The sequence below is a fragment of the Hemiscyllium ocellatum genome, chromosome 6 (assembly GCF_020745735.1).
Source record: "Hemiscyllium ocellatum isolate sHemOce1 chromosome 6, sHemOce1.pat.X.cur, whole genome shotgun sequence".
NCBI lineage: Eukaryota > Metazoa > Chordata > Chondrichthyes > Orectolobiformes > Hemiscylliidae > Hemiscyllium > Hemiscyllium ocellatum.
This window is the reverse complement of record NC_083406.1, coordinates 73,265,005-73,282,065: the sequence shown is the minus strand read 5'-3', so window position 1 is coordinate 73,282,065 and position 17,061 is coordinate 73,265,005. Positions and strand designations below refer to the sequence as shown.

Sequence of the window (17,061 nt, the reverse complement as noted above, 5' to 3'; positions counted from 1 at the left end):
TAATGGCTATACTTATTTCTAAAGGTGGGTTATGTGGTAGTAATTGATGAACCCCCTTCCCATGTTTCATATAGGTTATAGATGATGTTCAATAAAGTTGCAAGAATTCATTTTCACCAATTTTCCCAAATTAATTGATTATAGATGAAACAAGTAAGTAATAAATGGGCATTAACTGGATCATTGAATACTTTGCTATTTTATGAGTTAAAAATAGCATTCTATCCATATATATATTTGTATAGGCTTGGAGATTATTGAGATATATGTGTATGTAAATGGAATAGTAAATTACAAGTAAGAACTTATCCACAAGAGAAAAGTTAGCTGTCTGGCTGAGTCCAATTCATTACAAAGTTTGATCCATGAATAGGGAGAACAACAAACCAATGAATTTATGATAGTTCATGATACCATCCTCTCTGTATAATGCTTCACAGCCATATAAATGATGTTATCTTGTTTCTGCAATGTGCAATATAAAGTAGTCTGTTATCAATTCAGATTCAAAATTATAGCTTAATCTGATTTCATGTGTATAAATTAAAACAATACTATAAAACAGTATTTAAGTGAACAATCATCAGTTAAGCACTGATATAAACCATTTTATTTTCTAAAAATATAGTAACTACTAAAATGCTATTTTATATTGTTAATGTATGGTCCGTGGTTGATTATGATTGCACTGAACTCAATAGACAATGGAGTCTGAGGGTCAATCATTGTCTGATTTGGAAAATTCAGGATTTGGCTCAGTGTCATCAAATGCTTCTTTATTGCTGAAAGCAGCATTATCAGAAGCACTGTGTTTTGGATTAACATGCACCAGCTCTGACAAAGTAATATTGTCATGGTTCACCAAGGTTGTTTTGTCCATGTTTTCCTTACTGTGTCGTGACACAACACTGTCAAGAAAGTCTAATTTAGGTGGCAGTATTCCACTTTCAAACAGGTGTTTGGCCAAATATGAAACACCAAGGTTACCCAAGAAGGAGAATAACATTGACATGGTTTTAAAGGGGAATCGTTGAACGTGGATCGGTTCACCTCCAAAGCTATGTTCTAAATAGCATCCAGGATAACAAACAAATGGGTGCAGATGCAAATAGGGTTCTCCACCACTAATTCGGAACAAAAAACCAATGATATATCCAGCGATGGAGCCATATGTGTTTGTTCCCTTGATGAACAGTACTGATATTAATTGGGGAAAGATAATAACGTAGACAAGATCTGAGCTCAGATACCATAGACCATAGATGGATTGTGCCAGCAGTGCCATAGATGTTGCAGCTCCTCCAAAGAGAAATATAGTGATTCGCATTACCCACAATATTTCTTTGTCTGTGGCCTGCAATGAACAATTATATTGAGAAAAGAATATTAATCAATGTAATGTAGACATGTGATATGAGTTTTTTAAGATACAAAAAAATGTTATATACGATTTGTAGGTAACTGTAACCTCTTTTATCACACAATAGTTACTGAGATTGTGCCTACTTTTCTGTGCTTCAAAATGCTGTCAACCACAACGACATTAATTGTAAAGCATTATGGAATCATACAATGACGTATTTCAGTCAGACTCCATTTTGTATGCAATGGCTCTCCAATAGATGTATAGGCTGGGGTTATTTTCCCTGGAGTGTCAGAGGCTGAGGGGTGACCTTGCAGAGGTTTATAAAATCATGAGGGGCATGGATATGCTAAATAGACATGTTTTTCCTGAGTTGGAGGAGTCCAGAACTAGAGTGTTTAGGGTGAAAGGGAAAAGATTTAAAAGGGATCTGGGGGGCAACTTTTTCATGCAAAGGGTGGTTTGTGTATGGAATGAGTTGCCAAAAGAAGTGGTGGAGGCTGGTACAGTTACAACATTTAAAAGGCATCTGAATGGGTACATGATTAGGAATTGTTTAGAGGGATACGGGCCAAGGGCTGGAAAATGGGAGTAGATTAATTTAGGATTATCTGGTCAGCATGGACAAGTTGGACCAAAGGGTCTGTTTCCGTGCTGTATTTCTCTGTGACTCTATGACTCTATGAACATAGCTTTCCAATAGCCCTGCATTTTCCACTTCCAAGTGTTTAGTTTGTTCTCATTAAAAAGTTATTATTAAATCTATTTCTGCCATGCTTTAAAGCAATTTAAGATCATAACAACACATGGTGAAAACAATGTCCTCAACTCACCAGGTCATTTTGTCAATTACCATAAATCTGTGTCCTCTGGTTACTTACTCTTCTGCCGTTGGGAACAATTTCTTGTTGTCTACTCTTTAGAAATCTTTCAGAAGTTTGAACACCTCCCATAAAATCTCTCCTCAAACCTTGCTGTTTTAAAACAAGCAGCTTCAGTTTTTCATTGTTGGTTTGTATAGTAAAGATTGGCATTCCTGGTGCTACTCCAGCAAATCTCCTTGTCTCCATTTTGAAGACAGCACCATCCTCCCCAAAGTATGATGCCCAAAACTGGACACAGCACTCCAGAGGGAGTCTTATTATTTTCATAATGTCCCACATCACTTAATATTCAATATCACAAAGGTGGTTGACCAAAAAAGAAATCCAATTCTAGAAAATTAATATTTGAAAAATATTCTTGTCTGCCCATTTGCTGCAAGAATTACAACAATGACATAAACCAAATGTATGCAAAACAATCATGGCTTTTACACTTGTAAGAACATGCCAATATGAATAATTGCCTTGCTTAGTTCCAAACTTACCTCTTGCCTGAATGCAAGATGGTAAATATTCCGAGCAAACATGGAACTTGCCGACAAAATGGAAGAGTCAGCTGATGACATCACTGCAGCAGAGACAGCTCCAAGACCAAAAAAGGAAATGTAGGCTGGACACAGATGCTGCAGCACTATTGGCAAAATCATATCAGTCTCATTGTTGTTCTTGGGATCTGGCAAACCATAGGAAGTCTGATTCCAGTCTAAATAGACAAAATGACTGTCTGAACATAAATTGGACCCATTACGGAATTATCTGTTTTTTTGCATCTGATTAAGTACAAATACTTGATACAAATACAAGCAACTATTATGATAATATGTTTAGTCGGTTACTATTTTGCAGTAACTCCAGTTTATTTCCATTTTTTTATAATCAAAAGCAACTGAATTGTAAAAATTGCATTAGAGATTTTGTCTATATAGGAAAAAATATTGATTTTGATCAGTCGTAGCATCACAATCCACACCTGTCAATGTTGTATTTCAATGGATTGTTACAGAAAGCTATTCCCACAGGAATTTGGAAGTATATATTTTTGAAAAGTTTATTTATATGGGCTTTATATAATGTATAAGAAAATGAAAACTACATAGCTATGTTTATAGCAACATTTTAAATGTTTGACTCCTTCATTACATCATTTTAGTTAAATGTTGCAAACCATCTCTACAGCTAGTCAAAACATTCCCTGGCTACTCATTTTTTTTAGAAGATTCATCCATCACAATTAAGCTTTAATCAAAGTGACGCAGTGCATGAACTTCTATTCAACAAGACACATAGGCTGTCATTCATTATATTTTGCAGAATCTCATCAAGTGGTCTATTTGCATGGGAAATACATTTAAACGGAACACTTAAGCTTTAAAATTGTAATAATGTTTTGTTTTCCACCATCCACTGCCATAATGGTTACAAATCATAATGAAATGTACGATTCATCTTGGATTTGTTATAGAAATAATGTAAAATAGAAAAATATTCCTCAGCAATTCACTCCTGGATTTGTAATCATCCTCTTCAAATTTAGTAACAAATTTAAACGGGGAAAAAAAGCATTTCACACCTTCATTCAAATGATTAAAATAGCAACTTTAACATTTCTTTAGGAAAAGCTTTACATGACTCTTGTAATACCCAAGTCTGCAGAATTTCAGAATAGCTCAGATAAAACTTAAAAGATACAGTGAAGACCTGGATGTTTTACCAGTAGATGCGCCAATTGCACCGATAAGAGCAGACGGGATGGCCATGACCAAGCAGCCGAAAGCAGCCAGAAAGGAGAGGACCTGGGCATAAGTAGCAGAAGAAGCAGAGAGGACCCTTTGGAAATATACTTGCCACGGGATCCCACCCAACATCTGTAAATAAACACAGGCAGTGATTGCATTGTAATTACAACCCTGAGAAGAATGTTATACTTTTGATAGAACTGATCTGGTGCATTGTTAGTGTGATTAACAATTAATTTGCTAGCTGTGGCATTAGATGACTGTGACATAAGAAAATAAGAACACGGAGCAGGAGTGGGTCATCTGGCCTGTTGAGCCCGCTCCATCATTCAATAAGATTATGGCTGATCTTTTCATGGACTTCAGCTCCACTTATCCGCCCATTCACCATAACCCTTACTTCCTTTACTATTCAAAAATCTAACTAACTTCGCCTTAAAAACATCCAAGGAGGTAGTCTCAACCACTTCACTGGGCAGGGAATTCCACAAATTCACAACCCTTCGGGTGAAAAAGTTCCTCCTCACTCAGTTGTAAATATGTTCCCCCTTATTTTGAGGTTATGGCCTTCTAGTTCCAATTTTGCCAGCGTGTGGAAACAGCCTCCTTGCTTCTATCTTGTCTATTCCTTTCATAACTTTCTATGTTTCTATAAGATCACCCCCCCCCCCACCCCCACAACCACCATTCTTCGAAATTCCATTGAGTGTAGGCCCAATCTACTCAATCCCTCCTCATAAGGTAATGAAGGTATTATCCCTACCAGCAACAGGAAGTTGTCTATCCAGGTCAGGATATCTGGTGTTTCTATGTGTCCCAGCCAAGGCTCCTGGTAAACTTCGTGGCTGGCGGTGATGGTGATGTCTGTCACGGCGGGATTTAACAGGGCGAAGGGAATGCTGATCCACTGGGGAGAAAAAGGATGAAAATGTTGAAAGCTTGCTTTACTTTAGTCGAACGCCCGCGCGTGTTGAGTTGGCGCTTAACGAGGGAGTTTACCAATCCTAGGAAGATGCAGAACAACTGGACCACGTCTGTGTATGCGACTGAATATAATCCACCGACCAGAGTGTAAAAGACTGCAATCACAGCAGAAATGATAACCGACAGGTTTATATTGATGTCCACGATCACACTCAACGTTGCACCTGAAAAAACAAGCAATTGTTTATTTTTTAACTTAATGTCCTTCCGTACAGCAAACGTCAAAATAATCCTTGATTTTGACTTTAGCGCATTAAAATAAAACTTTGCATTCTTCACAGTGAAATGGCCACTGTTTTCATTGCAAATAAAACATTTAATCCGAAACGTAAATAAAACGCGGGACTTGGATTACAAACGGCGCCAGCTATATTGCAGTCTTTGAGCCATGTCCTCGGCGCTGGGAGCTGTGCTTTACCTAGAGCGGAGAGTACGGCTGCTGACCAAAATATCTCTCCCATGAGAGCGGGGATGAAGAGTAATCCGCCCATTCTTTTGCCGTAGATCTGCTGAAACGGATCCAACATGGTCACGTAGCCCCTTGAACGCATGGGTTTAGCGAAAAATAAACCACCTGTAAGACAGGATAAACTCTTAAAAGCCGAACACAAACCGAATCACTAACTATGCAAGGAGCCGATCTCAGTCGGTTCCAAGCCCTCACATTCGACATTACTTTATCACGACTTGCATTGCCCTGAAAAACTGTTCTGGAAATTCACATGGTACTGAAAATGCATTGTGTCCATATTTATTAATCCGCAATTTTCAGTGTTATTCTGATGCAGCGCGGTAGAAAACAATTTCCACATGAATGCAATCTGATTAAAAACAAAATCTGGAAAACTAGGCTCTGTTTCTCTCTGCACAGATGTTGAGTTTCTCCAGCTATTTCTACTTTTATTTCATATCGCCAGCATCCGCAGATTTGTTCTTCAGTTTAGTCGTGTTTGCGGTATTTGATTGAATAATTTTGACGGCGTCTTTCTCTTGGATATGACTTGCTGGAAATAAGATTCTCGGAAAGTTACTGTTTGACTTCAAAGTGATAACAGCGTCCAATTGAGTAAAATGCGGGAGAGAAATGTAATTTCTTCCTCTGATTCGATTCTGGAACAGGGGAAGGTCGAACCCGTCTTTGCACATCATGGACTGGCAACAGTGAGGTGTTTTCTCTCATATGTGAATATCAAAAGAAATTGGTTCCACTGATGCTCATAAACGAAACCCCAGCATTAGTGCATCGATAGATTAGTCCATTTCAATAATCCACTGATTCTTCAGCAAGTGGCAATAATATCGGCCGCAGAGGTTTAGGAAGTGATATACAAAACCTGTCAATCCAGAATGGGCTGTAATCTAGAGAATATGTGCGGAGTTCGCTGTGAACGGTCGCTGTGTCCTTCGCTTCGGACAGATTGGACACTGAGCTATAAGATAGACCTGTGTTGTACCTGATGCGTTTATTGTTGTTTTACAAAGAAAATCTGCTTCAATAGCACCGACATGGCTACTTGTATGTGGCAATTGTTGAAGATTCCAGCCTAGTTTGGTGCATACCTAAAACCAGGCTGAGCGCATATCCAAACGGAGCCTGTGCCCAGACCAAGCCATATCCAGGGACATAAACCGCCTCTGCCGTGCCATTGATGTAACCTCCGCCAACCCAGGTCGCTGTATTGGGAAAAGAAGGATTTGTTGGATGAAAGACAATCTCATTCCAAGACAATAGAATGCTGACTGTTGCACAGACAGAGAGAACTGCGGGATAATACCAGGCACTGAGAATGCCTGATCCTTATCCATGATCGGGATTAACAAAGACCGGCATTTACTGACACATTCAGAAACGGCGCGCACACACACACACATACACATACACAAACCAAGCAGCGGTTCTGAGGGGAGCGGGATGTTCAGAAAGGGCAGTGCAGTGAGGAGCACCTCAGAGCCTGCCTTGCTTTTTATCACTCGCCATCCAGCTTCAAACACTAGCCAGCAGAGAACCACACGCACCTCCCTTCGATCAGTTTACTGTCGCTGGTGAGGAATTTTGCAGACAGAAAATCACTAGGGGGTAATCTCTTTAACGTACCGATAACGATGTGTTGAAGTATTTCAAAATTGTGGAGCTCTGCACCGAAAAACACAAGTTGTTTTGAACACACGATTTCATCTTCGTATTTACTTCATGACAGGCTAACTCCCCTCACACAGGCTAACCTCCCTTCCTACAGGCTAACTCCCCTCACACAAGCTAACCTCCCCTCATACAGGCTAACCGCCCCTCTTACAGGCTAACTCCCCTCCTACAGGCTAACCATCCCTCCTACAGGCTAACTCCCTACAGGCTAACCTCCCCTCCTACAGGCTAACTCCCCTCATACAGGTTTACCTCCCTTCCTACAGGCTAACTCCCCTCATACAGGCTAACTCACCTCATACTGGCTAACCTCCCGTCCTATAGGCCTACTCCCCTCATACAGGCTAACACCCCTCCTGCAGGCCAACCTCCCCATCTAGATGCTAACCTCTCTCCTACAGGCCTATCTCCTCTGCTACAGGCTAGCTCCCCTCTTACAGGCTAACTTCCCCTCCTACAAGCCATTCCCCTGAGGATGTTTTCCTTGGAGCATCAGAGGCTGAGGGGTGACCTTATAGAGGTTTACAAAATTATGAGGGGCATGGACAGGGTAAACAAAGTCTTTTCTCTGGAGTTGGGGAGTCCGGAACTAGAGGGCATAGGTTTAGGATGAGAGGGAAAGATATAAAAGAGACTGAAGGGGCAACTTTTTCACACAGAGGGTGGTATGTGTATGGAATGAGTTGCCAGAGGAAGTGGTGGAGGCTGGTACAATTGCAACATCAGGTCGGCACAGACAAGTTGAACCAAAGGGTCTGTTTCTGCGCTGTACATCTCTATGACTCTATGACTTCCAGGCTAACCCCCTACAAGCTAAACACTCCCCCTACAGGTCAAAATCCCCTACAGACTAAACCTCCTGATAGGCTAAAACCACACCCTATAGACTATTCCCTACCCCATACAGGCTCAACCTCTTCTACAGGCTAACTCCCCCTCCCCCAAAAAAGGCTAAACCTCCCTACAGGCTAAACTCCTTCACAGGCAGCAACCCCCCCTTACAGATTAACCATGTAGGTTAAATCACCTTACAGTCTAAACCCTCTCACAAGCTAAAACTTCTCACAAGCTAAACCCCCCTACAGACTAAACCCCTCACAGGCGAACCACCCACTTCCACCCTGCCCCCATACACAGGCTAAACCCTCCTACAGGCTAACTCCTCCCCCAACCCCAGACACAGGGTAAAATCTTCTACAGGCTAACACCCCCCCAACACAGGCTAAACCCTCCTACAGGCTGAACCACCCTCCCTCATCACTACACACAGGCCAATTCCTCTCTACAGGTTAAACCTTCTTACAGATTAAACCCCCACACAGGCTAAACCCCCTACACATTAACCCCTCCCCCACCCCCTCCACCAACATACACACAGTAAACCCTGCCTAAAGATTAAGTCCTCCCTATAAGCTAAACCCACCCACGCGGACTTCACCAGTTTCGTCATGTCCCCTCTCCCCCACCTTATCCAGTTCCAACCTTCCAGCTCAGCACCACCTCCATGACCTGTCCCACCTGTCCATCTTCCTTCCCACCTCTCCGCTCCACCCTCCCCACCGACCTATCGCATTACCCCACCTCCATCCACCTATCGTACTCTCAGCTACCTTTCTCCCCCTAACCCCCAGCCTCACACTCCTCCCATTTATCTCTCCACCCCCGAGGCTTCTAGCCACTCCTCACGAAGGGCTTTTGCCCAAAACGTCGATTCTCCTGCTCCTGAGAAGCTGCCTGACCCGCTGTGTTATTCTGGCGCCACACTCTACACTGTAATGTCCAGCATCTGCAGTCCTCACTTTCTCCTAAAACTACCGAGAGACTAACCCTGTCCCACCCACCCCACAGGCCAAACCCCTTGTCCCCCTCACAGTTTCTATCCCTCTAACAGGCTAGATCCTCCTTCCAGGCTAAACCCGGAGATATTGTGGAGATGTTATCCTTTCCGCTGGAGGTGCTCCTCCACATTTCTGCGCTTGGAGAGCGGGCGATGTCACTCGGTACTCACCTGTCATGGTAAAGCTACCCACCAACAACCCGATGTCCCTTCCTCCAATCATTATCGCTTCACTCCGATCTTGTTCTGTGTTCGAGTTTTTACTTTTCCAAGCAGCCCATATTCCAACACATAAAATCAGGAGATAAAACAGGACAATAGCCACTATCCCATCGATGTGAATGGCCATTTTCTGTCGGAAACGGAGGTGGCAGCAAAGCTGCTAACCTATCCAAATCTGAGGGAGAAAGACAATGCAAATTCTGTTATTCTGGATAAATGAGTGAAGGATCAATGCAAAGCCAGAATATTACGTTAAACGGTCACCTCACTGGACAGTGAGCGTATTTAAATGTGACTGGCTTTCAGATTCGGGTCAATTCAAAACGTCTCATTGACAACAGTTACAATGAACGTGGCGAGGTGTACAACACCGTAAGCGGTGTTGGGAATAATCACGGGAAATGCGCGGTCGAACCCGCCTTAGCCAGCTCGCCCTGACAGTAAAATGGAGAGTGTGAAGTAAATAAGGCAGCCAGGGGACAGTGAGAATCAGAGAGCTCCTGTGAAGATCAGCAACAACCGTGTTCAGGCAAATCCTCACCAAACCCCAAGCTGCATCGAGCTGAAGAAGCAACTTTGCCATCATTAACCCACCTTCCCATTAATGGGTTTTCGATCCTGAAGTTGAGCAGGGCATTGTGGTTGGTTGCTGGTTCAGGGAGTATTTGAGCAAACTCGTTTCATTTACATTAAATATACCACTGGATGCTGGGCAGATATTCCGCGCTGGCCATTCTGCCTTTTTGCTGGTTACTGTCCTTCGTTAAAAAAAACACACAGACACATATTGAGCAGGTCAGGGAGCATCTGTGGAGCAAACGGGAAAGTTAGCGCTTGGAGCTGGAGCTGGAGCCAATCTCTCCATAGAGGCTGTTTCAGAATCCCAGTCCCAGCTGTCCTTTATTTTATTCTGTTGCTGGGTTCAATCACCAGAAAACGGCACAGGATTAAAACATTTCGTGAAACTGACGTGCGGGAAAGCAGCCCAGGCCAGGACATGCAGTTCCTCTGGCCGGGAGTCACTAAAGTGAAGTTGCCCCGCTCCATCCGAACACTATCAGTTTCTTGACTTAGCCCAGCATTTACTCCGACCTCCAAGGCTAGAGCGAGTGGGGCAAATGAATTCATTCATAGTGAACACACCAATGCAGACTATCCACGAGACGATGCAAAATGAAGCGCTTTTTTTTCTCTCTACCAGGGGGTTTCTTATCAATCGACTTACCTTCGAATCAAAGTATCTCGCCGTTAAAGTTGGGGACGCAACGTGCTACGTTTGCCTCGGGTCAGGGAGCTGGTAGATCAGGAGCCGAGTGCCGTTCTCTGGCTTGTCTTGATGGCCACCCACTGATGGCACTGGTTTATAGAGGCGGGGGCTCCGTCAGCGACTGCAGATGAGGAGAGAGGTTAACGTCACCGGGCTCAGAATGAAATCTCTCGATGAATGATTTCAGCTTGTTAATTTTTGACCTGAAATTCGTTTTAAAAAAAACTTCTGAGAGGAGATAGCTTGACGCACAATTTAAGAAGGCGGACTTAGTTGAATCAATGGAAATAAAAACGTACCAATGATTTCAATGCCCTTAACAATTCCGGCTCTGGACTGTCGCCAATGTTCTAATTTTGGTTCATTTATTAAAACCCTGATTGTGTGTTGAACAGGAAAACCCTTCATTTTGAAGTGGAAACGATTCTCTGAAAGAGCTCCGGAATATTGAATCACTGACGGGCAACCAAGTCGTTCCTTTAAGCTTTGATGTTATGTCAGAGCCAAAAGGCTTTTAGGGACTTTCAGCGAACAGTGACTTGTAGCCACGCTCTTGAAATGGCAAAAATAACTCTTCTAACTATTTGAGGTGTGTCAACGCAATTCAATCGACAAAAAATGGGAGTGTTTGTTGCACTTGGGAAAATTCTTAAAAATTAACAAAAAAAACCCTCCTGGATTCAGGAAGGTTATTAACTTCGAAGCAGAGCAAATGGCAAAATTGCTAAGTTGGGAGTGATGGCAAAGTTGCATTCTGACTCACCAATGGTGGCATTAAATGTGGTCTGACATTCCCTTACCGAATTATCAAGAGGCAACTTGCTTCGGAGGACGAGTTCAACCAAATCCCCGCCTATCCCCTCAGGTGACCATCACATGTCCGACTCTGTTTTGAAGAAGATCAGGGGAGAACTCCTGGAGTGCCTGGACAATTCTGTAAATAGAAGGCCATTGCTGTTTGTGGGATCTTGCTGTGCACAAGTTGCCGCGTTCCCTGCATCACAACAGTGAGCCACACTTGTATAATGTAATTTATTGGATGGAAGGAGCTGTGAGGCAACAGCAGTTCCAGAATTGTCCCAACTATTAGGTTGCTCTTTTTTTGCAAGCCTTATGCACATTTGTGTAGTGAGGCGAATACAAATCTCTCATACGGTCCGAAACAAAACCGGCGAAGCTATTGAAAATGTCCCGGAAGGAGAAACCTTCACCCACAGTCTTTTGGCTCTCTCACAATTGTGACAATAGCAACTTGAAAAACTAAAACATGGGAGCAGGTGAAGACCTTTTGGCCCTTGGTAGTGGGTTAATCTTTTACCTCAATTCCACTTTCTCACACCATCCCCATAAAACGTGAATGGCTTAGTAAACGAAAATACATCACCCTCCGTCTCCAATATACTAAACGACAGAGCATCTGGGTCATTTTTTTGTAGTTAGAAGGCAACTTATTTGCCGTGGCCCAGGAGGGTTACATTGTATGCTTCTCCCCTCTTTTTCTGTGTAAACAAGATATTCTGTGGGTGACTTTGCAAATCACATAGGGCAAGCGAGCAGGAAGTTCTCATCCTGGCAGAACCGCTGTGGCCAAATGTTCTGTTGACATATTTAAAGATCAGTCGGACCCCACTTCACTGGCTGCAAGGCAAGAGCATCCATGTTTTTTTTTAACGGTCACACCGACAATGAAGAAATGCCTCGGAAGAAGCAGAATCTAGCTCTTTTATTCAGAGATACTTCCTTACGATTGAAATTGGAAGGAGTCACTGACAGAAGGGAGCTCCTCCTCCCAGGGAGAGCAATAGGAAGCTATGCCATCCAACCAAGCTGGTCTGGGGCCACATAACAGTGGCCTTCATGAATGCGACTGGCAGGAGTGCGAGAAAAAAAAAGAATGATCCCTATACTCCCTCTTTCCTAGCTCATACGCACAGAAGCATCTCTCAGTCTCACCATGCAACTGCACGGACATTTTACAGTCATATCCTGCTAGCCTCAGCATCATTGCATGATGTGGACTGAAGAGGTTGTTACATTCTTATGATCTCAAACTACATAGGTAGTCACCACCTTGTGTAGTTATGGGTGCTTACAAAATCCTTCTACACCCATTGCCTTCGTACTCAATCCTTCTTCTTATCTCACTACAGGAAAAGCCTGGCTAAAGCTGCAGGAAGAGGGCCAAGGCTTCCTTCATCCCCTTAGAGGAAAGAACTAAATAGCTGGCTGAGGAAGACTGGACACTGTGACACTGGGGAGGCAGGAATGAGCCAGGAACCCAATCATCAAATTGTGGTTTGCTCTTCTCAGATATGAATGAAGGCACACACATTGCTTATTCTAAGCTTTTGTCCATCTTCACAAGTTAATTATTTCTCTTAGAGTGATCAGGATGCCCAGTGTAAGAGGCAGCAGCCTGAACCCCTCAGTACCAACAATGTCTCTGAGGGGAAAGCCTCTGAACCCTCCACAGATCATAGGCAAGGGGTTCACCTGTGTCCTCCATCAGTGTAGGGGGCTGTGGGTACCTTAGCCTGTGTAGATGTGGGACACAGTCAAAGAGTATGGTGCTGGAAAAGCACAGATGGTCAGGCAGCATTCGAGGAGCAGGAGAGTTGACATTTCAAATATAAGCTCTTCATCAGGAATGGAGGAGGGGGTGGTGAAGGTGGCTGAGAGATAGATGGGAGAAGGGTGGGACTGGGATGAGGTAGATGGGAATGTAATAGGTAGGTGAAGGTGGAGGGTTATCAATATTGATTTCACCAGTTTCCTCATTTCCCCAGCCACCACCTTATTCCAGATCCAACCCTTTAACTCGGCACCACCTTCTTGAATGGTCCTACCTGTCCATCTTCCTTCCCACCTATCGACTCCACCCTCTACTCTGACCTATCACCATCACCCCCCACCCCACCTTCATCTATTGATCACATTCCCAGCTGCCTTCCTTCTCCCCCACACTCTGAAGCCCCAACCTCCTCTGATTTCTCTGTCAAGCCCCTTAAGCAAAGCTCTCTCATTCCTGATGAAGGGCTTTTGCTAGAAACGTTGATGCTCCTGCTCTTGGATGCTGCCTGAGCAGCTGTGCTTTTCCAGCACCACACACTCGACTTTGATCTCCAGCATCTACAGTCCTCACTTTCTCCTAGGTGTGGGACACACCCTGGTGAGTACAGCATGTGACTGCAGCCAGTGGAAGACTGCCACTGACCAGACCCTGGCTGAGCTCGACATGGAAGATATATCTTTTTACTTGTCTTAAAATTACTTGTTCAATCTGCAGAGAGATGGGGGACATCAAGTAGGTGTGCAGGAGGCCCTTAGTCAACTGAACAAAATACAGAGCAGTCTGCCCATATTCCCATTACTGAGGTGGCCCCAGCATCTGAGAACTTTGCCGCCTCTATAGGAAGAATGGTGCCTTGGAGCTGAATGCACAGTGGCTGCTGGGTGTGTGCTTGGTCATGTATTTCCTCACTTGATTGTGCTGGGCATTAGGCCATTGTCCACTTACTTGTGAAATGTGTTATTGCACAGAAGATCTGGAGAAAGATGCAGTGGTTTGTTGACGTTCCTTTTGAGCAGTATGATGACACAGAAATCGGAGCCATTACAAGCTGTTTCCAAGAAAACACACTAAAATAAACATCAATTGCAGCTGGGCAGTGAAAAATGCCTTTTGGTCTTCCCATACATTGCTGATCTTCCAGTATAAAGAGTTGTCATTAACTATCCCAACTTAATGATGCTGTTTCAAATGCTTGTAACAGTCCCCATAAAGACTCCATTGGCAAAAAGGTAAAATCAGACACAGGATCTTCTCAGAGAGCGCGATGGTAGAGAGATTTATCCTTCCACTATAGCTGTTTGTTTGGATTTCCCACCAGCTCTGTACAGGCAGACTGTTAAAACCAAAATGAACCAGAGAAAAGCAGAACTGGGAGAACTGGCCATTCACCTTTCATTGTACAAGGGCTCTTTGTTTAAACTTAAAAGCTCCTTCGAGTAGATAAACCCAGACAGCTATAGAATCTATGACTTTATGACCCCTCTGAAAAAAAATCAAGGCCAAAATAACCTTGTTAAAGAAGCAGCATTGTCACACCACCCCTTAAAGAAAAATGAAGCATCAATATCTAAAGATGGCTTCATTTGAAAACCCTTTAATCTTACACTGTTAGTACACTACAACACCAATTACTTTACACTGACTATAAACATGCAAACATGTGCAATGACATTCTGTTTCAATCCATTTACTCCTGCCACCAAATGCCTCCATTTCTCATCCAAGTCTTGACAATGTGTCGGCAGTCATGTTTTCTCATCCTGCCACATGCACAATTTTCGAATTGAATGGTTGTAACAACAAGCTCCATCTAAGCAGTCTGGAATTTTTGCCCTTAAATTTCTCCACAAACTTCAATGGGTAATGATCAGTGTACGTGACTGTCTCAGATACATTACTGGTTACATAAACATTGAAATGTTGCAATGCCAGCATCAAGTTCAAAGTTTCTTTCTCAAACGCTGAATATTTCTGCTGATGAATGTTCAATATCATGGAGAAATGCCCATAGGCCTTTCTATCTTCTCATCATCTTCCTGAAAGGGCACAGCGCCAACACCCACTTCATTTGTATCAATGGTCATCTTGAATTGCTTTGCATAATTAGTGGGGCTAATACCGGGACAGTGGGGTATTCAGATAGGTTAAGTTATTCTGTATTCTGTTTTCTTTTGTTTGTGTTACATTCGGGAGTGGGGCAGTGGTTAACATAGCTTTCAAGCTATCAAATGTGTTCTGACAGTCCGCTGTCCATTGAGGCTTCTTGCCTTTCTTTTGTAATTCAGCAACTGGAGCAGCCACACTGCTAAAATTTGGTATGAATTTCCAATAAACTCCACTTAGAACCAGGAATCATAGTACTGCTCTTTTTGTCAATGGTATGGGAAACTCCCCAATTACCTTTCTTTTACATTTGTCCATGTCCAATAACATAGCCCACAAAGGTGACTTGAGCTTTGGAAACTCACTTTTAGCCAGATTTATCACAAGCCTGCCTCCTGAAGTCAATTGAACAAGTCTGATATGGTCCTTGTACGTGTGGCTAAAAACTGCCAGGTCATCCATATAGACAGTACAATTGGGTTAATTGGTTAGCCTTTGAAATGTAGCTGGAGCATTTTTCAAAGTAAACAGCATGACTTTAAATCGATATAGTCCATTTGATGGTGCAAAAGTGAAAATCATCTTCACTGTTTCATATAAAGGTACCAGCCAGTATCCTCTGAGCAAGTCCAACTTCAAAATATAAAATGCTTGACCCACCTTTCCAAAACAGTCTCCCAAATGTGGAATCAGATTTGATTCAGTCTTTGCAACTCTATTGACTTTGCGATAGTCCACACATAACTGTTGGATACTATTACTATGGGTGAGCTCAGTCACTATAACTCAACTTTGATTATGTCATCTTGGAACACGTGTTCAATCTCCTTTTGAAGCTGTGCCAACTTTAGATGGTTATGCCTATAAGGATGTTGCTTAATTGGAACAGCATCTCATAGCTCTACATCATGCACAATTAGGTTAGTACTTCTCCAGCTTATATCCACATATCTCCCCATGTGATAGCAATACCTCTTTCAGGTAATTTCAATTTTCCTCTGGAAGATAACTCAATTACTTTTCCCAGTTTTTGACAACTTCCTCATTGTCTAATTTAATTTGAGGAATGTCCAATTCAGAATCCTCTGAACTTGGTTCTTCACTCTGTGTTGTAACCAGTAACATCTTCTCCTTTTGATTTCCTTCCCTATCAAAATACCTTTTGAGCATATTCACATGACACACTCTGTGAAATTTCTTTCTGTCTGGAATACTTATCAAATAGTTCACCTCGCTCACCTCCTTTCAATTTGCTAAGGTCCACTAAACCTTGCTTTTAAAGGTTTACCTATCACAGATAGTAACACTAACACCTTATCCCACATACCAAAATTGCAAATTTTTGAGTTATTGTCTGCTTCCTGTTTCATTGTATGCTGTGATACTTTTAAAGGCTGTCCTTGAAAAGCCAACTCCCACACTCTATTTAACCTTTCCTTAAAATCAGACACATAGTCCAAATATGTGGTCTCTGAATTCTGACTTACCAATTTCTCCTGAAACAGTGTTAGCAGTCCTCTCACTTCATACCCCAAAACTAATTCAAATGGACTGAATTTGGTTGATTCATTGGTGCATCTCTGATGGCAAAATGTACAAATGAAATTCCTTTATCCCAATCATCTGGATAATCATGGCTATAAGCCCACAACATGGTCTTTAATGCCACCTTTCTAGCCCTCCCTATGTGTCTAGATGCAGTAGATTTGAATTGTTTTATTCTTAAGCTGTCCATAACTTCCTTGAATAATTTCAATGTGAAGTTTGACCTGTGATCTGATTGCATCTCTGTAAGTAATCTATAACTAGTGAAACATTTAAGTAATTCCTGTACAATGCTTTTAGCTGTGATATTGCATAATGGAACGGCCTCTGGAAATCTAGTGGACACATCCATTATTGTTAACATATAGTGATTCTCACTTTTTGTTTTAGGTTGGGGTCCTATGT

The 17,061-nt window shown here is 42.5% G+C and overlaps 1 protein-coding gene across 1 annotated transcript; it reads right to left on the bottom strand.

Annotated features, from left to right (window-relative positions):
• Positions 1-649: 649 nt before the first annotated feature.
• LOC132816753 (high-affinity choline transporter 1) lies at positions 650-10,416 on the bottom strand. Its single transcript, XM_060826667.1, has 9 exons — positions 10,395-10,416; positions 9,119-9,344; positions 6,528-6,641; positions 5,386-5,541; positions 4,983-5,131; positions 4,747-4,890; positions 3,959-4,112; positions 2,733-2,950; positions 650-1,354 (listed from the first exon to the last, which is right to left on the bottom strand). Exons 2-9 carry the CDS (start codon positions 9,294-9,296, stop codon positions 719-721), a joined length of 1,749 nt encoding a protein of 582 aa, XP_060682650.1. The 5' UTR covers positions 9,297-9,344; positions 10,395-10,416; the 3' UTR covers positions 650-718.
• Positions 10,417-17,061: the final 6,645 nt, after the last annotated feature.

Excerpts from the sequence above, each read along its gene's own strand:
- LOC132816753 (XM_060826667.1), bottom strand. The coding sequence starts at position 9,296 with ATGGCCATTCACATCGATGGGATAGTGGCTATTGTCCTGTTTTATCTC. Across the intron at positions 5,542-6,527 it reads TGCGCTCAGCCTGGTTTTAG|GTGGTTTATTTTTCGCTAAA; the intron begins GTATGCACCAAA and ends CCTGTCTTACAG. Across the intron at positions 4,891-4,982 it reads TCTGCATCTTCCTAGGATTG|TGGATCAGCATTCCCTTCGC; the intron begins GTAAACTCCCTC and ends TTTTCTCCCCAG.